We start from the raw sequence: 17426 nt of genomic DNA, 5'->3' as shown, positions 1-17426 counted from the left end.
CATTCGTCCCTTGATGGGCACTTAGGTTGCTTCCAAGTGTTGGCTATTGTGAATAACGCTGCAATGAACCATCAACAAAACGAAAAGACAACCTAACAATTGGGAGATGAACATCATTCTATGTCATTAAATATCACAGCCTGACATCTAATAGCTGCATTACCTTGGGTATTGAATCATAATTTATTTACCTGATCTCTTACTTGGGGTCACAGTTGTTCTTAATGTTTTTGATAATATACGTAACACTCTGATGAAGAACCTACAGTTAAATCTTTATGCACATTCGTGGATATTTTTGGAGAATGTCCAAGAAATGGCTTTTCTGAGTCAGAGAATATGCACCTTTTGTTAAATTTCTCTCCAGAAGTGTTCCAACTACACTCCTTCCATTAATGTATGAAAACCTCCATTCACCAGACCTTTGGCAATGCTCAGAGTTTTTAAAAAATGTTTTTTTAGATAATGGATAGGTAAAATAATAATAATCATTATTATTATCATAATAATTATATATATCTAATTTTGCTATTTATCTTGCACTCATTTGAATATTTAGTGATGTTGAACTCTTTTCTCCTTTTTTGACATGTGAATTTTTTATTTTTTGAACTTTATGTCCCTTGCTCTTAGTGATCCCTGGAAAGTTCCCACAGGATGGAGATCAGGAAGTCGTCTTTGCAGGCTCTGACTCTGACACTTGACAGCTGTGTCATCCAAGCACCTTAGTGCCTCAGTTTCCACATCTACACACTGGGGACAGTGACACTTAACTTGCCTTCTGGGTGTATTGAGATCAGGAAATGTAGCTTATAACGTTGTTGGAAACATAAGCACTCCACAGTATGGATCTTTCTGGCTGTGTGAAAGAAGGATTTCTAACCTCTCCGTGCCTCAATTGTCTTGTCTATAAAATCTGGATAATAATAGAACCTATGTCATGGGGCTGATTTGAGGATTAAATGAGTTAATACACCAGGAGTACAACACCTGACATGCTGGGAGGACTCAGTAAATTTTACCAATTGTCGTCTACGTTGGATCGTTAAGATCTGTTGTTAGGGCAACCAGTAGTGCTTGCCTGGGATGGGTAATGATAGAATCTTAGTGTGTCAACGCTGTAGACTCTTATAGAAATCATTGTCCTCATCTAGATCTGGGAGACTGAGGCCTAGAGCAGGGCAGGAATTCAAACAAGGTCATGCAGCATCTTAATGGCTGAGGCAGGACTAGAACAAAGTTCTCTTAGTGTAGCCCCACAAATATTTCATCCCTGACCTGTTGTCCACCCTAAATGCCTGCCTTTTGAGTGACATGTCGTAGTTTATGGAAGTCTCCCATGGACTAGAACACCTGGTTTATCTGATGGAGGATCATAGTCACCCTGTAGCGCACCACACAGAGCCCAGCAAAGAGTCAGGCTGTGTCCAGGGTGTGCAGGAAATGGTTCTCTCCCAGGTGCACAGGCAGCCTCCTCTCCTTGATCCACGGCATTCCAAAGGCTCTGGGAAGGGGACAGGTACCAGGCCTCCTCACTATAAACAGTCCTGGAAGACCTTAGTGAGCCCAGGGCCCCCACCCAGATCCCCATGCACCCTCCTGCCCCTTCCAGTGTCTCAAGTTTGGTAAGAACAACTCTCTTACAGGACTAAACCTCCTAGTCCAAGGCCCAGCTTGACCTTAGACGTTTCCTCCCTTAGCTCTGATTGACCCTCAGGAGTTCTTCTTTCTCTTTGCCTCTCCCAGGTGCTCCCAGGACCCAGTGGAGGGGAAGATGCTCTCAGACCTCGTTACCAACAGAAAGGAGAACATTTCTCTCCAGATTTCTGAAGACTGTCTGTACCTAAACATTTACACTCCCGCTGACTTGACGAAGAAAAGCAGGCTGCCGGTAAGCAGGGGGAAACACTGGTCAAGGCTGGCAAATCCAGTATTGTGGGATCTTTTGGTGTAGGTGAGAAGAGAATGAAGGCAGGTTGGGGTGGACATCACCAGCCATGGCTGTCTCAGGGGCCCCAGGGCTTTCTTTACCCACCACAGCCAGACCACATGACCACAGGAAACTGCAGGGCAAGACAACTTTTCCTTTCTTCTCTTCTAGATTCTTTTGCTGGCCTAGAATAAATAAATAAATAAATAAATAAATAAATAAATAAATAAATAAATGAGTAAATAAATAGATATAAGACCAATTAACAGGAAAAAAACAAATTTAATTTCATATACAGGAGCTTATAAAAATTTGAGAAAAATAAATTTAATTTCATATACAGCAGCTTATAAAAATATAAAAATGCTGACCAAAGCAATCAGCATTGATACCTTTTAAAGAAAGAAACAAGTTGTGAAGATTTAACAGAGCAAAAGGGTTTGGGTTGGCGTAGAATGTTAAGGAGGAAGTAACAAAGTTTGTTTATACACCCTTCTCGGCCTTGAATTCCTTATGTCTATTCCTAGAATTCCATATTCTGCTCCCTTTCAACCTCAGTTTCCCCTAGTGATAGACATAGGATCTTTTGGGGAGTTTGCTATACATCTGTAATATACTTTCAATTATTTCATGTTCCCTTACGCTAATAGAAGAAGAAGAATGATTACTCTTGGTTTCTAGATTAGGAATCTGAAACTCAGAGCAGCTAAGATGTAATTTCCGGGAAGGTTAGAACTGAAGGAATCTTAGAGACAAGCCAATGACCCAACCCTTCCTTTACAGGTAGAGAAACTGAGGCCCAGAGAGGCGAAGACCAGATCACACAGTAGGGTTCACAGGACAAAAGCGCGTATCTTCTGATTTTCAAACCAGTGCTCTTTTACATAAACGAGGAAATCGAGCCTGTGTGTGGCCTGTCCTTAGCACACAAAGAGCCGTGTCTAACAGTGTCTCCTGATAAAAGTGTGGAGGTAGAACCTAGGTCAATCCAAGAAGCACTTTCTTTTGCTTTTGGCCAAGGATCTGAGACTTAGTTGTAGCTAATTTCCCTCCCTGGTTGTCTTTGGCATGGGCTGATGACCCAGTGAGTCAGCATTTCCTGAATAAAGCGAGGCCCAGAGGTGGGGCAGGCTTCCAGACCAGGCTGGAGGGGGAGGATCTGTTGGAAAAGGAAGGGATCCCTGGAGTGGAGAAGGGAGGGGTGTGAGCACCCAGCCATCCTCCAGGGCACACCTGGCATGATGCCCAGGAGTGGAGGAGGTGCCTGGGAACTTGTGACTAGAAGTGGCACTGCACATACTTGGCCCAAAGAGGTGGGGGCAGGGGTTCACTCATTCATTCATTCATTTCTTCTTCTATGATATACTCAGTGCCCTAATATACACAGCTAGACTTGGGAGTTAGGAGAAAGGAGGAACATAAAACTATCACCATGCAGCCCCTGCCTTTGAGGATCTTACCATCTGGGCTGCACAGACAGAGACAAACTTCAGCAAATCACTGCTGACCAGCTCTTGGCTCAGCCTTCACTCTGAGATGACTCACATTCAGTCCCTCCAGGGATCAGAGGTGTGGGAGGAACAGGGGCTCTGGGAACCTGGAGGCAGGAGAACCTCTAGTTATGGACAGGTTCTGGCACCACAGGGTCTCGGTTGAAATCCTGGTTCTGCGTTTTTCTCTCTGAGAGACCTGGCTCTGTTTCCCCAAAACCAGAATAATCACATATGAGGGTTCAATGACGAATATCAAGCTTTATCTCAGTGCCCGGTGAGGCACACAAGCACGGTACTCCTGACACGTAAGTTAGAGTTGAAGGGAAGATCTTACTCCTTCCCTAACAGCTGACCTACTACATTGTGGCCATTGGCTGCAGTGTGCTGGGCGGCTCAACATGTGGACTCTGGAGCCAGACTGCCTGGGTTCAAGTCCTGCTTCCACCACTTATTAGCTGCGTGACCTTGGGCAGGTTAAGTGCCTCAGTTTTCCTATATGTTAAATGGGACAATAGTAGTCCCTACCTCTTGGGTGGTTTATTTTTAAATGTTAGGTACAGTACTTGGCACATAGTTGGTGCTATGAGTTCTTTTTTTAATTAACAAAATTATTACAATATTATTATTTTAGCCACTCTCACTTCCTTGCTATTTGAGCTCTTTAAAGGCAGGAGCTGTGAGTCATGAATTATTGTGTGAACACTGATCCTCAATTCTTATCACTTTCACTGGCACGCAGTAAGTTCTCAGATCATGTTAGTCAAATGAGGACTTCTTGGAGGAGGTGGCTTTTAGACTGGGCTTTGGAGGATGGGTAGGATTTGGGGATGCAGAGGAATCAGGAGGCAGAGGGAAGGCATATTAAGAAGACACACCACTAGGGGCCTGTGTGCTTCTTGAGATAATCATTCACACATGAGGGAAGTTTAATTCACTGCATAAAACATAACTAAGATAAAGCTGAAAGACGAGGGCTGTGGCATGCAGAGCATGCTGAGCTGGGTGATGGTTCCACGCATGAGAATGACGGGAGTGTTGGAGAGAAGATAACACCCTTTGCCTTGAATGTGCCCATGATGGTGTTCTCAGTATGAAGAGCTCTGGGCAGAGGTGGCACTGAGGCTTGGGGGACAGGCAGGGGCAGCCGGTTTGCATTTAGTCGGATGGTGGTCTGGGCCCCCAGCTGGAAGAATAGGGGAGAAGAGCAACTGCCTCCTCCAGTTTGCTGGGGACTGGGGGAATTTGAGTAACGGCCTCCTTGAGTCATGGCCAAGAGGTAGGCAACCAAAGCACCAACCTCTGGAGGTCCTTCCCAGCTCTGCTTCCTGTATCCAGTATGGTGTCTTCCTCCCTGTCCAGGTGATGGTGTGGATCCATGGAGGTGGTCTGGCAATAGGTGAAGCATCAAGTTATGACGGGCTGCCCCTCTCTGCCCATGAAAATGTGGTGGTGGTGACCATTCAGTACCGCCTGGGCATCTGGGGGTTCTTCAGGTAAGATGTTGAACTTCCCTCACTGCACATTAGCCCCCAAAGCAAGGGTGCTAGGACCCTGTTCTGGACATATCAGCCCTAAAGGGGATCTTTGCTAAGTTCTCTAGAAAGTCACCCACTCCCTTCATAATTGGGCTCCATCTACCTTCTCATTCTCTAGCCACACTGGTCACATGCTTCTGAGCTTTTGCTTGTGCTGTTCCTTCTGCGTGGATTGCTTGTTCTACCTGACCAACTTGTATTCATCCTGTAAGATCTTACTCAAATGTTTGTTGTTAGTACTGTTGAGTCGATTCTGTCTCCTAGCAACCAAGTAAGGAAGAATGAGACCCTGCCAGTCTTTTTGCATCATCCTCTCATCTTCTGGTGCTGTATCAGGCAATGCTCCGCTGCTACTTAGGAGGTTTTCATGGCCAATTTTTTCAGAAGTGGATGACTAGGTTCTTCTTCCTGGTATGCTTTGATCTTGAGGCTCTGCTGAAATCTGTCCAGCATGAGTGACCCTGCTGGTATTTGAAGTACTGGTGGCATAACTTTCAGCATCAGAGCTATACGCAGCCACCACAGTATGACAACCAACAGATGAGTGGTATGGTTCTCTGACCGGGAAACAAACCTGGGATGCAATGGTGAGAGCATTGAATCTTAACCCCTAGACCACCAGTGCTGGCTAACTCATGTTACCTGCTCAGAAACTCATCTCGTTTTCACCTGTGCTGCCCCAGCACATTGCAACCTCTAAAATGACAGCTAGCATGCAGCACAGCAGTTAGAGGATTACACATCTTACCTAGAGGGAAAGTAAGGAGAGAGCAGACCCATGGTGGGAGCTCAGTGAATGCTTGTGGATGAAGGAAGGGATGGCTGGAGCTGGGAGGTTGTCATAGAATATGACCCCACTGGACAACCCTCCCAGGAATGTCAGGTCCTCTCATCCCATTTCTTTCAGTATTTGGCATATTCTTGAGTCAAGGCTCGAGTCTTCTCCATTTAGTCTCCATGGAAACAGAAACAGGTTTCCTGCAGGACTCTTTTTGCTATGAGCATTTTCTGAATGCACCAGCCCCAGGACCTCTGACCCTGAGATGCCTGATGGGCTGGATTGGAGAGGATGGACTTCTCTCTGAAAATACCTCTGGAGCTGGAGGAGGGTTATGCTCAGGTGGGATTTGTCCCAGGATGTATCGCCTTCATTGAGACTCCTCATCTCTCTCACCCACGGCCCATTTCTCTGCTCCCCATTACAGTAAGACAGCTACATTAGCTCTCCCCACTTCCTCTCCTCCCTGTCTTTACTCAAACCTACGTCAATCAGGTTTTCAGTCCAACCATGCCACCAGACTGTTCTGGTCGAGGTCACTAATGACCCAGCAGCTCTTGGTCCAAACTTAGCAAACATCCACACACCATCTTGGCAGCATCCACACACAGTTGCTCACACCTTTTTGAAATGCTCCCTCTCTCGGCTCCTGGCCACCTCCTACCTCACGGACTGCTCTTTCTCAGCCCCTTCACTGTACACTCCTCCTCCCCATTCTCAGGCCTCTGAGTGTGTCTCCCTCTCCATCTCCACTGCTGCCCTGAGTGACCTCAGGGGGCACTTTCACAGCTCACTATTTTGAGCCCCAACTGGCCATTGAAACCCGGATGCACATCATTATCTACCTCCTTCTACCTCCTGCTGTCCCCACTGGACGTCTAAAGGGCACCTCACACTTCACAGGGACAAACCTAACCCTTGACTCCCACTGCCCCTCATTGCAAAGAACACTCCCACTTTCCCCATGGTGCCCTCTGCTCAGCTGCTGGCAGCTCCATCCTTCCGGTTGCTCAGGATAAAGGCCTCTGTCAGCCTTGCCTCTCCTCTTTTTCTCACAACCCACATCCAGTTGGTCAGAAAATCTTCTTGGCTCCACCTTTAGAGTGTATTCTGAATCCTGCCCCTTCTCCCCTCCTCCCTTACACCCACCGTAATCTAAGCCCTCTGTGTCTCTCCTCTGTATTATTGTAATAACCTCCTACTTCGATAACCCTGCTACTTTTATACTCTGTCTGATCAGCACAGTAGCCAGAGTGACCATGTAAGACGTAAATGGAGTCATGTCCTTCCCCTGCAGTGTCTTCCCTCCTTACTTACAAAGACCTAGACATCATTACCAAGGCCCACAGGGCCCTCTCTAGCGGCGTGTGCTACACTCACACTTTGTGCGCTGGACCCAGGGGCCTTTGCACTTTCTGTTTCTTCCACCTGGAGTTCCCTTCTTTGGATATTTGCAAGACTCTGTGCTCATTCATTCAGGTCTCTACTCAAATGCCACAGCCTCTAAGATGCCTTCCCTGGTCATGTTATCTGAAATAGGATCCCACTGCCCCAGCTCTGCCTCTCCCCTTACCCAGTTTTTTTTTTTTTTTTTTAATTGAAAGCACTTTCACTACCTTACATTATATTCTACACTTATCTGTTTATTTGTTTATGATCTGTAGGGTGAGCTCTGTGTAGTCATAGATTTGCATGTTTTGTTGTCAGATGGGCTCTTGGCTCTTAAGACAGTGTGTGCACATGATAGATGCTCAATAGATAGATGGGGATGAAGGACTGTAGAGCCCACAACAGAACACGCTACAGGAGAGGAAGGCACGTGAAGACCCCTGTGTCAGGGCTGTGGAAGCCCTGTCTCATTCCAGAGGGCTCATCTAGAGCCCCATTTGTGGTCCTGAGAGCCCTGCCACGACGTCTCTGCTCCCACCCCACCCTGTTCTCTTACTCACAGCACAGGAGACGAACACAGCCGGGGAAACTGGGGTCACCTGGACCAGGTGGCCGCACTGCGCTGGGTCCAGGAGAACATTGCCAACTTTGGAGGGGACCCAGGCTCCGTGACCATCTTTGGAGAGTCAGCAGGAGGTGAAAGTGTTTCTGTTCTTGTAAGTGTTCCTGGACATGATGTGGCTGTTGATGGGACTCCATGGAGACCAATCTAGCCATGGACACCTCTACTTACAAGACCAGGATTCAAGGCTGGTGCTACTCTGCACAGCATCAGATTGTGGAGAGCTAATGACCAAGCTCTCCCTGGCCCCCAGGAAGCTCAGAGCTCACCTAGCATCCCGGGGCCATAAAAGCGTTTAGCCACATCTGCAACATTGCTCCTCTTCTACCTTGGTTGAGCTCTCTCTCCTTCCTAATCATTTTAACATTAGGACTTACCTCACTTCTCTTGGGACGTCGGGGTGGGTATACATTATGAATAAGAGGAGGCAACCTTGAGGGTTGGGCAGAGTGTCATTGTTTGGCTTGTAGCCGTATACATGTCAAGGGGAGACGAGCACTAAGAACAGGTCAGAGGCCTCCTCTGAGATGATCTGAATGTTTGTCCACGCCCAAGAGGGAGGGCAGCAGTCTCTGGGATGTCTTGCTAGTGGCAATGGGGCTGAGGGAGACATTGAGGGGAGCAAAGATGGAAAACAAGATTAGAAGCTGCTGGGAGCTATAGGGAACACTCCAGCTGCCTCAGAGTTGAGCAGAGGGTCCGCACTATTACTTTAAATGTGTGTGTGTGTGTGTGCGCGCGCGCGCGTCTATGTGTGAGAAAGATTGGCCCTGCGCTAACATCTGTGCCAGTCTTCCTCTATTTTGCATGTGTGACACCACCACAGCATGGCTTGATGAGCGGAGCATAGGCCCACACCTGGGATCTGAACCTGCGAATCCAGGGCCGCTGAAGCAGGGTGTGCAAACTTAACCACTATGCCACCAGGGCAGCCCACTATTACTGTATTTTTAAAACATGTATTTGTTTCAGAGTTGAATACTCAAGAGAAACTGGTTTTATATTTCATAAAGTAGATAAAAAGGAAAAATTGAGAAACTTGAAGAAGAAAAAAGTCATTCATAATCCCATTACCCAAGGATACCAACCATGGACATTTTGACACGTATTTTTCTAGTCTTTTTTCCATGACTCACCCTATCTATCATCTATCTATCTATCTATCTATCTATCTATCTATCTATCTAGGATTATTTAAACAAAAAATCATTAGCATTGTAAGAGAACGTGAATATTTCCCTAAACATTACGCACTCTTCCATAATTTTATTTTTTAGAGTCATGTAGTATTCCATGGTAAGAATGAAAAATAGCATATTTACCAAATGTCATAATATTGACACCTTGTGTTATTTTCAAATTATACTTTTATAAACAGCACGAGCATTTGTAGAAGTAATTGTGTGCCTCCATGATCATTTTTCTTGGGATATATTCTGAGTAGTGGAAATACAGAATCAGAACCGTGTCTTTAAAGTGTTGTTAGGAATTTTGAAACGTCTTTCAGATACTTTTGATTGTTATAATCAGCACATGCCACACATTTCCTGTCTGCCCCTCACTCAGTGCTCCTGGCTCCCTTCAGCTGAGGGAGGTTTCCTTGGAGAAGCTGGGTCCCAGGACCAGCCTGGGGAGCAGGTCAGGCCAGGAGAGGACATGTCATGTCCACTGAGCCCCAGGGTCTCCAGGGGAATGGTCCAGGGCAGAGCTGTGGATGAGGATAGCTCTTGAAGACCCCTTCCCATGAGCATAAACTTTCTTCCTCTCCCCTCCCCTCTGAGGTGTTATCTCCACTGACCAAGAACCTCTTCCACCGGGCCATCTCTGAGAGTGGGGTGGTCTTCACTGCTGACCTGGTCAAGAAGGACTCTAAAGCCACAGCGCAGGTAGGTCTCACAGTGGACCACCCCTGCACCCTTTGCTCTGCTCTCCTGGAGTCTTCAGGGGCCTTACTTGCTGTAGGATCCAGCTGACATCCTCAAGGAATCACAGAAGTGAGAATGGCTGAGTGGGAAGAACAAGGAGACACCTCACCCAGCCTCCCAGTTATCCAGCTGAGCAAACTGGGCAGAGAGCAGAGGCAGCTTGTCAAGGTCAGCAAGTGATTGGGGCAGAGCTGGGACTCAAGCTCATGATTCTGCACTACCAGTGCAGGGCACTGTCCACTGACCACACTTCCCAACATGTGCCAAGGTGGGGACCGGGCCAAACTATGGGCAGTGGAGTGTCATTATGGCCTGTGTTTCTCAGGGTCTTAGTTCTGGTGAACTCACTTGCAGCATGTTTACCTGGAGTGGTGCTCCCCTGAGGGCCTTGTGGCTAGGGGTAGTCCCTAGAGAATTCAATCATTGATTCATTTATTCATCAATGAATAGTTTTGATATACCCAATATCTAGCAACCTTATGAACCCTCCATTCTAATGCAGGACACAGATTAATGAAGACATAATCAAACAAATTATAAAATGTCAACTGTGACAAGAACAATAAAACAGAGGTACCTGATGTAACAGAATCCAAAAAGAGGTGTTAGTCCAGTGAGTAGGGGGAGGTTATCAGTAAAAGCTTCCTGAAAAAATGATCATGAGTTGAGATGAGAAAGACGAGCAGTAATTTACTTGGTGAGAAAAGAATATTCCTCAAGAAGGAACAGTATGTGCAAATGTCTTGACCCAGGAGGAGGTATTTCCAGTGAGAGGGAGTCAGAAAAGCTGATGTGGCCAGAGCAGAAGGAACAGAGGGAACCTGGAGTGAGCTGAGGATGGGGACACTGCAGGGGCCATGCTGCACAGGACCCTGTGAGGACTTTGTCTTTATCTGGAGACTGTTAGGAAGCCAAGGAAGAGTGAGCAACAGGAGGCTCTGCTGGGGTTGCCCCCTGGAGTCGATGGCGTGGGGTGTTTTGGTAGGGCTGTGAGAGCTGGTTTCCTGGAGTGGTGGGGGCAGCAGCCAGACTTAAAGGGGCTGGAAAGTAGGGGGAGAGGAAAGGAAGACACCATGTAGTTTTAGAATTTTGGAGAATATCTTTCAGAATTCTCTGCCTGTAAACAACAAAAGCCCACTTGACCAGGCTTAAGTGGAGAAGGGGGAATTATTTAAAGAAAAACAAGTAGCAGAGATGGGGCCGGATTTTGCTATCACACAGGAAGAAGAAGTTGGGAAAATGAAGGGAATCTAAGACTCTTATTATTCCTCTTTCTCTCTCTCCCTCATCCTGTCATACTTTCCCTCTTTCTGTCTCTCTCTCCTCTACTTTTCTCTGTGCCTTTTTATTTATTCAACAAATACATACTGAGCACTGATTCTATGTCAGACACTGTACTAGGCTCTTGGGCATTGTGAGCACTCACCACATCCCCATCATCATGGAGCCTGCTTTCTGTCCATCTGCATCTTCTCCTCTGGTCACTTTGTAAGGGACTTACGTGAGGCCAAATGGCTAGTACGTGGATGAGCTGAGATTTGAAACCAGACAGTGTGATTCTGGACTCCATGGTCTTAAGCCCCACTCCATGCTGCCTTTCCTTAGATGTTCAGCTCTGAGATCCTTATGCCCGTGTTAACAGAGATAAGGTAACAGAGACAGAGGTTGTGTAATTGGCATGACTGGAACCAGGACCCACACCTGCTGGTCTAGAGTATTTTCTGCCACCTCCCTGCTGCCTTTAGAAATTGAGATTGGGATAGAATACCTCTTTATTGACAGAGGGAAGGGACACAGCTCTTGAATTCTGCTGTTACCTGTTATCTCTGCAGAAAATTGCCATGTTTGCTGGGTGTAAAACCACCACCTCTGCTGTCCTTGTTCACTGCCTGCGCCAGAAGACAGAGGACGAGCTCCTGGAGACAACGCTGAAGATGGTAGGTGCATCCATTCTCATGGCCTCACAAGTGCCCCACCCTGTAAACTTGGCTCCAGGTTCACCATTTCAGCTATCTCCTTGCCCCAGAGAAACTACCTGTCTCCCCTCTCAGGAGCAGTGTCAGCCTTTGGATCTGAATGTGAAATTTCTTTTTTTCTTTTCTATTATGAAGTATCTCAATCATTAGCAAAGTCAAAAAACAATATAATCAACAATTATGTAATAATCCTCCAGTTCTATCAAAACTTACTATTTTGCCTATCTTAGTTTCAGATATATTTTTAAGAATTAAACATTACGTATTCACAGAAGTAACTACCATCCTGAATTTTGGGGATGGGGATATTAAGAACAAAGGTTTTCAGAAAGGTTACCACAATTTAGAAACTAATTTGGCTAATTTAGAAACTACCTCAATTATGACCCAGTTGTGGCTTCTAGATTTTCTAGACTCTACCTCAATTGTGATTCTAGGACAAATATACATCCATCCATGCATCCATCCATTTATCCATTCATCTTCTTATTTTCCATCTATACATCCACCAATGTATCCAATTCATCAATATCGTTTTATCAATTTTATGTCAATCTATCCTAAACTTTCATTCCCGTGTTATCAATCAACTATGTACCATCCAGCCACCATATATTTTCACTCCACCATCCATCCCTCTAAAATCAATGATCCACCCATCACCACTATGCTAGTTGTCATCCATCTATGCACTTATCCATCCAATTCACCCATACTCCATATATTAACAAATTCCATCCATCCATCTATCAGTCCATCTATCCATCCATCTACCTGTGCTAAGTGTATGCGTGGGTAACAGGGAGGATGTTGCACACATAAATTGGATATAGTCCCTGCTCACAGGGAACTATTCAAGGAGAAAAACACTCATATACACCCTGGGATAAGTGTGTTGAGAGTACAGATAGGGGAAGCCTTCATTATAGTCACAGGGATACTTCACAGAGATGACACTTGAGGATTGGTGGATGACTATGGCAGTGGGTCATCACAGGGAAGGTACAGCAGGACAATCACGCAGAGAACACAGTATCTAGGGACAGCAGGTACTATTCCCTTTGTGGGAGAAGGGTATGAACATGAGCTCAGGAGTAGCCGAAGCTCAAGGACTCCCTGTCTGGACCCTGGGCTCCTGAGGATACTCCTGGACCCCCAGGGACAGGCCTCTAGCACTGGACTCTGCTGTATTTCCATAGGTTGAGTCCAGTGCAACAATAAAATTGGATCCTAGTTTCTCAGGCTCAAATAAGGTGACCAATGTGTTCAAAGAATCAAAACACAAGTGTTTTCTGATCCAGGAAAGAGGCAAATTTATTTCAGCAATTCGCCATGTGGCACAAGAGAACCCAGGTTTAAGGGGAGAGTTGGTGACTTTCAGAACCTAAGAGTCAATGTTATCCTTCTTAGATTTTCTGAGATCTTGTGGAAGTGTTTCCATGATTATCCATTCTCCTCAAAACAGACACACACACACACACATACACACACCTGGATGGTAGGTCTATAACCCATAATAGAAGGACCTTTACTAGTCACTTCCTGCATACTGCTCAGACCTGTCCATTACAGTGTACAATCAGTGCAACCTTCGTGAACACAAAACATAGAGCAGTGTAGGGTAGGGTGAATTTCTGTGAGCTTGAGTGAGTCAGGAACTTCTGTTGCAAGATGAGAAAATTCATCTCAAGTGACTGAAAGAAAAAAAGAAATGTGTTGGAACAGACTCTTCAAGTAACTAACTGAAAACTAAACAACAGTTCAGGAGTAGAAGGCTTCAGGCACAGCTGAATCCAGATGCACATATGATACTATTAAGAATCTATCTCTATCCCTCAGCTTTTTACACCTCAGTGTTGGCTTCACTCTCAGGCAAGTTAGTCCCCTGGGGAGGTTAAAGACAACTACAGCAGTCTAGATCTAAATTCTGTCTGCTTAGAAACTCTCTTTCCCAATAATTCTAGCAAAGTTTTGGGAAAAACTATTGGACTGACATGGGCACGTGCTCATCCCTGAACTAATCTCTGTGGTCAGGGAGATGGGGGACCCAGGTCACATACAGATGCCTAGATTCATGGAATATGAGTGGGAAAGAGGGAAATCCCACAAAGGAAAATTAGGGTGTTGTTCCCTGGGGGAACAAGAAGGGGAGATGGATGGAGGGCAGGGCAGGCACACCCATAGACATCCTCTCCAGAGCTCCCCTCCCCGTCCTACACCCGCACCCTGTGCTCAGCCCCAGGGGATCCAGTGTCCATCTTTTGTCCCAAGAAGCTTCTCACCACATCCTCTGCCTTTATCTTCACAGAAATTTCTCACTACTGATTTACATGGAGACCCGAGAGAGGTAAGGACCTTTGGTTTCTTGATTACAGGTTTTACGTCTTGACACCTTTAAGCTCCAGTTAAATGAGAAAGAAAGAATCCTCCCTGTGGACTCATAGTAACTCCTTGTGTTTATATTGCTGAGGCCCAGAGGGGCAGTGACTTGTCTGGATAACACAGCCAGGAGGACCAGACATAAAACAGGAAGTTGTTCCTCTGACTCCCAGTCCAATGCTCCCAGTCCTCAGCTCTGTGACCCTCAGCCCCGTCTACCCCTTGACCTTGTTTACTTTTCCTGCTCCCAAAATGCCCCCTTTGTAGAAGGCTAGACTAGAATCTTCCACAACGGGGAGATGGCAATAAATGGATGAGGGGTATGTTCAGGAGCTTTCATTGAGGAGCCCGGATTTGCTCCTGGAGGCTGCAGGGTTGATTGGCTGCAAGATGCACTGTCTGCAGGGCCGTCAGGAAGGGAGCCCAGGTTCTCAGTCCTGAGGACAGCACCCTCCTCCCAGCCATGAAGGAAACTCCAGAGGCTTCCTCCCCATCTCTTTCCTCCTCCCCTCCTACCTTCCAACACTGTGCTGTGTTCCAGTGGCATTACCATCTTACACTCCTGTTCTCTCTGCTCTTTCCCTGGGGATGGTAGTACTTATCTTGAAAGACATTGTGAGGATTAAATGAGATTCATTCAGTCATTCATCAAAGATTTAATTAGCACTTACTCTGTGCCAGGGCCTGATTCAGGAGCTCGGGATATAGCAGTGAAACAGGCTAAACAGAGGCAATGCCCTGTCATCCTGGAGTGAGGGAAGAGTCAATAAACAGACAAGTAAAATACGTAGTGTGTGTTGACAGTCAGCGTTAACGAGAAAAAGTAATTGGGGAATGGGACTAGAGTTTGCCAGTGGTTTGAATTTACATGGCAGGGTCTGGAACGGTCCATGAGAAGGTGACATTTGAGTCCAGTTCTGGAGGAGGAGAGGAAGCCAGCTGTCAGGAACACTGCAGGAAGAGTGTTCCAGGCAGAGGGAAGAGAAACTGCAAAGGCCCTGAGGCAGGAGGCCAGTGTGGCTGGAGTGAGGAACAGGCCTAGGGCTGAAATGGGAATGGAGGTGGGAGATGGTCATTAAAGGACTTGGATTTTTATTCCAAGTGTGATGGGAAATCTTGGGTGGGTTCTGAAGAGAGGAGTGAGTGCCCTTGGATTTTACAAAGGGGGTCTTTGGCTGCTGTGTTGAAATAGAAAGTAGGGAAGGGGCAAGGCAGATGCAGGGACACCAGCTGGGAGTCCACTGCGCTGCAATAATCCAGGCAATGGACCATGGTGGCCTGGACTAGCCCACAGCAGAGGGGGTGGAGAGAAGGAGTTGGTGCCTGGATATTCTTGAAGTGACAGCTGACAGGATTTGCTAATTGACAGGGTGTGGGGTGTAAGGAAAAGAGAAGGGGTGAAGCAGGCCCCGGGGTTTTTTGACCTGAGCCAGGTGATGCACGAGGCCCACCTGGGGCAGCCACTGGCACCCACTCTGCATAGCGGCGATTCCTGCCATTCTCACTGTTCCTGGTGTCACTCAGCCCCCACTGGACGCAGCCCTGATCGTGCCCTCATTGTCTCTCTCCTGGACTTTCACCATCTTCCGCCTCTACTGTCCCTCCCACTCCCTTGCCCCACGATGCTGCCAGACTCACCCTCGTAGACCCAGGTGAGGGCACGTCCCTCCTTCCTAAAAGGCTGACCTTCCTGACAAGACAAACCCCCTCACCTGCAAGGAGTTATCCTTCAAAACACATCTGAGTCCCTGCTCTGTGTAGACATTGTGAAGAGAACGTGTGGCACCATCTGCTGTCTCTCTCGTCCACGCTCCACAGTTTCCTCCAAGCCCAGGACTCTCGGGGTCTGAGGTTCCTGGGTTTAGTCCTGCACAGTGACACCTCTGCCACTCTGTTCATGCCGTTCCCATTGTCTGGAACACTGTTCATTCTCCAGAACCCACTGCAGATGGCAGTCACCTCCTCCCTGTGGCCTGCCCTGTGTCCTCCTTCCAGAAGCAGTGGCTCCTCTTGCTGGCTTCCTGCAGTTCCCCTTTCTGAACTGTACAGCCTCTGGAAGAGAGCAGTGGTGGCACTCACATCCTTAGCCCCTATTGTAAGCCCTATTGCATTAGGATTTCAGCCCTTGTCCTGCTGAGTCAGATCACTTGAGGGAACTTCTCCTGTGCAGCCAGAATGGGCCTGTCATTCACTGACCCTTGGAGAGCAGATGTAGGTCCTGGGAGCCATAGAATATTAAAACCTGGGGATTGTGCAGATTCACCTACAATCCAGGTGGGGAATATGGCACATGGAGCTGGTGTCCGCATGAGGGATCTGTAACAGCACTGCTAATGAACAATACCCAGTGATTATCCAGCCCTTTCCAAGTACCAAGTACTAAGTACTGTGCTGAGAATTTTGTGTGTCCAGTCATTTAAGCCACAACGTGTGTGCTAAGTCATTAACGACCCATCTTATAGATGAGGAACCTGAGGCACAAACAGGTAAAATTACTTTCCCAAGTTACCAGCTAGTAAGTGGCAGAACAAGGTTTCAAGTCCAGGTACTCTGGCTCCAAAACCTGTCCTCTTAACAACTTCTGTGACCAAATATGCAACATAACTACCCAGAACCAGCTTCCCAGATGGGGACATGTGGTTCAGGCTCTGCTTAGTCTGTGACCATGTAAACATTTTTTTGGAAAAACCTAAAAAAGGGAAAATCTAAAATTAAGACATTTATCAACACGATGTGAGCCCGTCCTTGATTCTTTTTCTCCTGCTCTCCCTCTCTGATAGGGATTCAGGTCTTGGTTTAAGCTCCTTGAGTGATGAGGAGCTCACTACCTCCTGGAAGCAAACCACTCATCAAGAATAGCTCATGTTTAAATGCAGATACACAGATACAGTCAGTTGTCATCAATCGTGATTCTGTATTTGTGAATTCACCTTTTCACTGAAATTTATTTGTTACCCAAATCAATACTCGGGGCACTTTTGTGGTCATTCAGGGACATGCACAGAGGGGCAGAAAGTTTGAGTCACACGGTGACACATGCGTTCCCATCTGAGATCAAACACAAAAACGCTCTGTCTTCTTGTTTCATCTCTCAGACTATTAACAAGTGTCCTCTTCATGGTCTATGTAGTGCAACTTTTTTCAATTTTTGTGCTTCATGTTGGTAATTTTGCTGTTTAAAATGGCCCCCAGCACAGCGCCGAAGTGCTGTCTAGTGTTCCTCAGCACAATGACGCTGTGATGTGCCCAACATGGGAGAAATACGTGTGTTAGATGAGCTTCGTCCAGGCGTGGGTTACAGCGTTGTTGGCTGTGAGTTCAGTGTTAATGCATCAACCGTGCAGCACATCCAGAAAAGGAGGAGGAAATTTGCCCTGAGGCCCCTCTGGAAATGCTGAA

General features: G+C 46.7%; 1 protein-coding gene across 2 annotated transcripts in view; it reads left to right on the top strand.

Annotated features, from left to right (window-relative positions):
* LOC131396001 (liver carboxylesterase 1-like) overlaps window positions 1–17426 on the top strand; it is a 31565-nt gene that overhangs the window by 5445 nt on the left and 8694 nt on the right. For both annotated transcript variants that reach the window (XM_058527833.1, XM_058527831.1), the window contains exons 3-8: window positions 1747–1891; window positions 4783–4916; window positions 7688–7841; window positions 9529–9633; window positions 11505–11609; window positions 13957–13995. In XM_058527833.1, the coding sequence (XP_058383816.1) occupies window positions 1747–1891; window positions 4783–4916; window positions 7688–7841; window positions 9529–9633; window positions 11505–11609; window positions 13957–13995 (682 nt within the window). The remainder of the gene's footprint in view (window positions 1–1746; window positions 1892–4782; window positions 4917–7687; window positions 7842–9528; window positions 9634–11504; window positions 11610–13956; window positions 13996–17426) is intronic.

Source organism: Diceros bicornis, chromosome 32 (genome assembly GCF_020826845.1).
Source record: "Diceros bicornis minor isolate mBicDic1 chromosome 32, mDicBic1.mat.cur, whole genome shotgun sequence".
In the NCBI taxonomy this organism is placed as follows: domain Eukaryota; kingdom Metazoa; phylum Chordata; class Mammalia; order Perissodactyla; family Rhinocerotidae; genus Diceros; species Diceros bicornis.
This window is presented reverse-complemented; position numbering and strand designations above follow the sequence as displayed.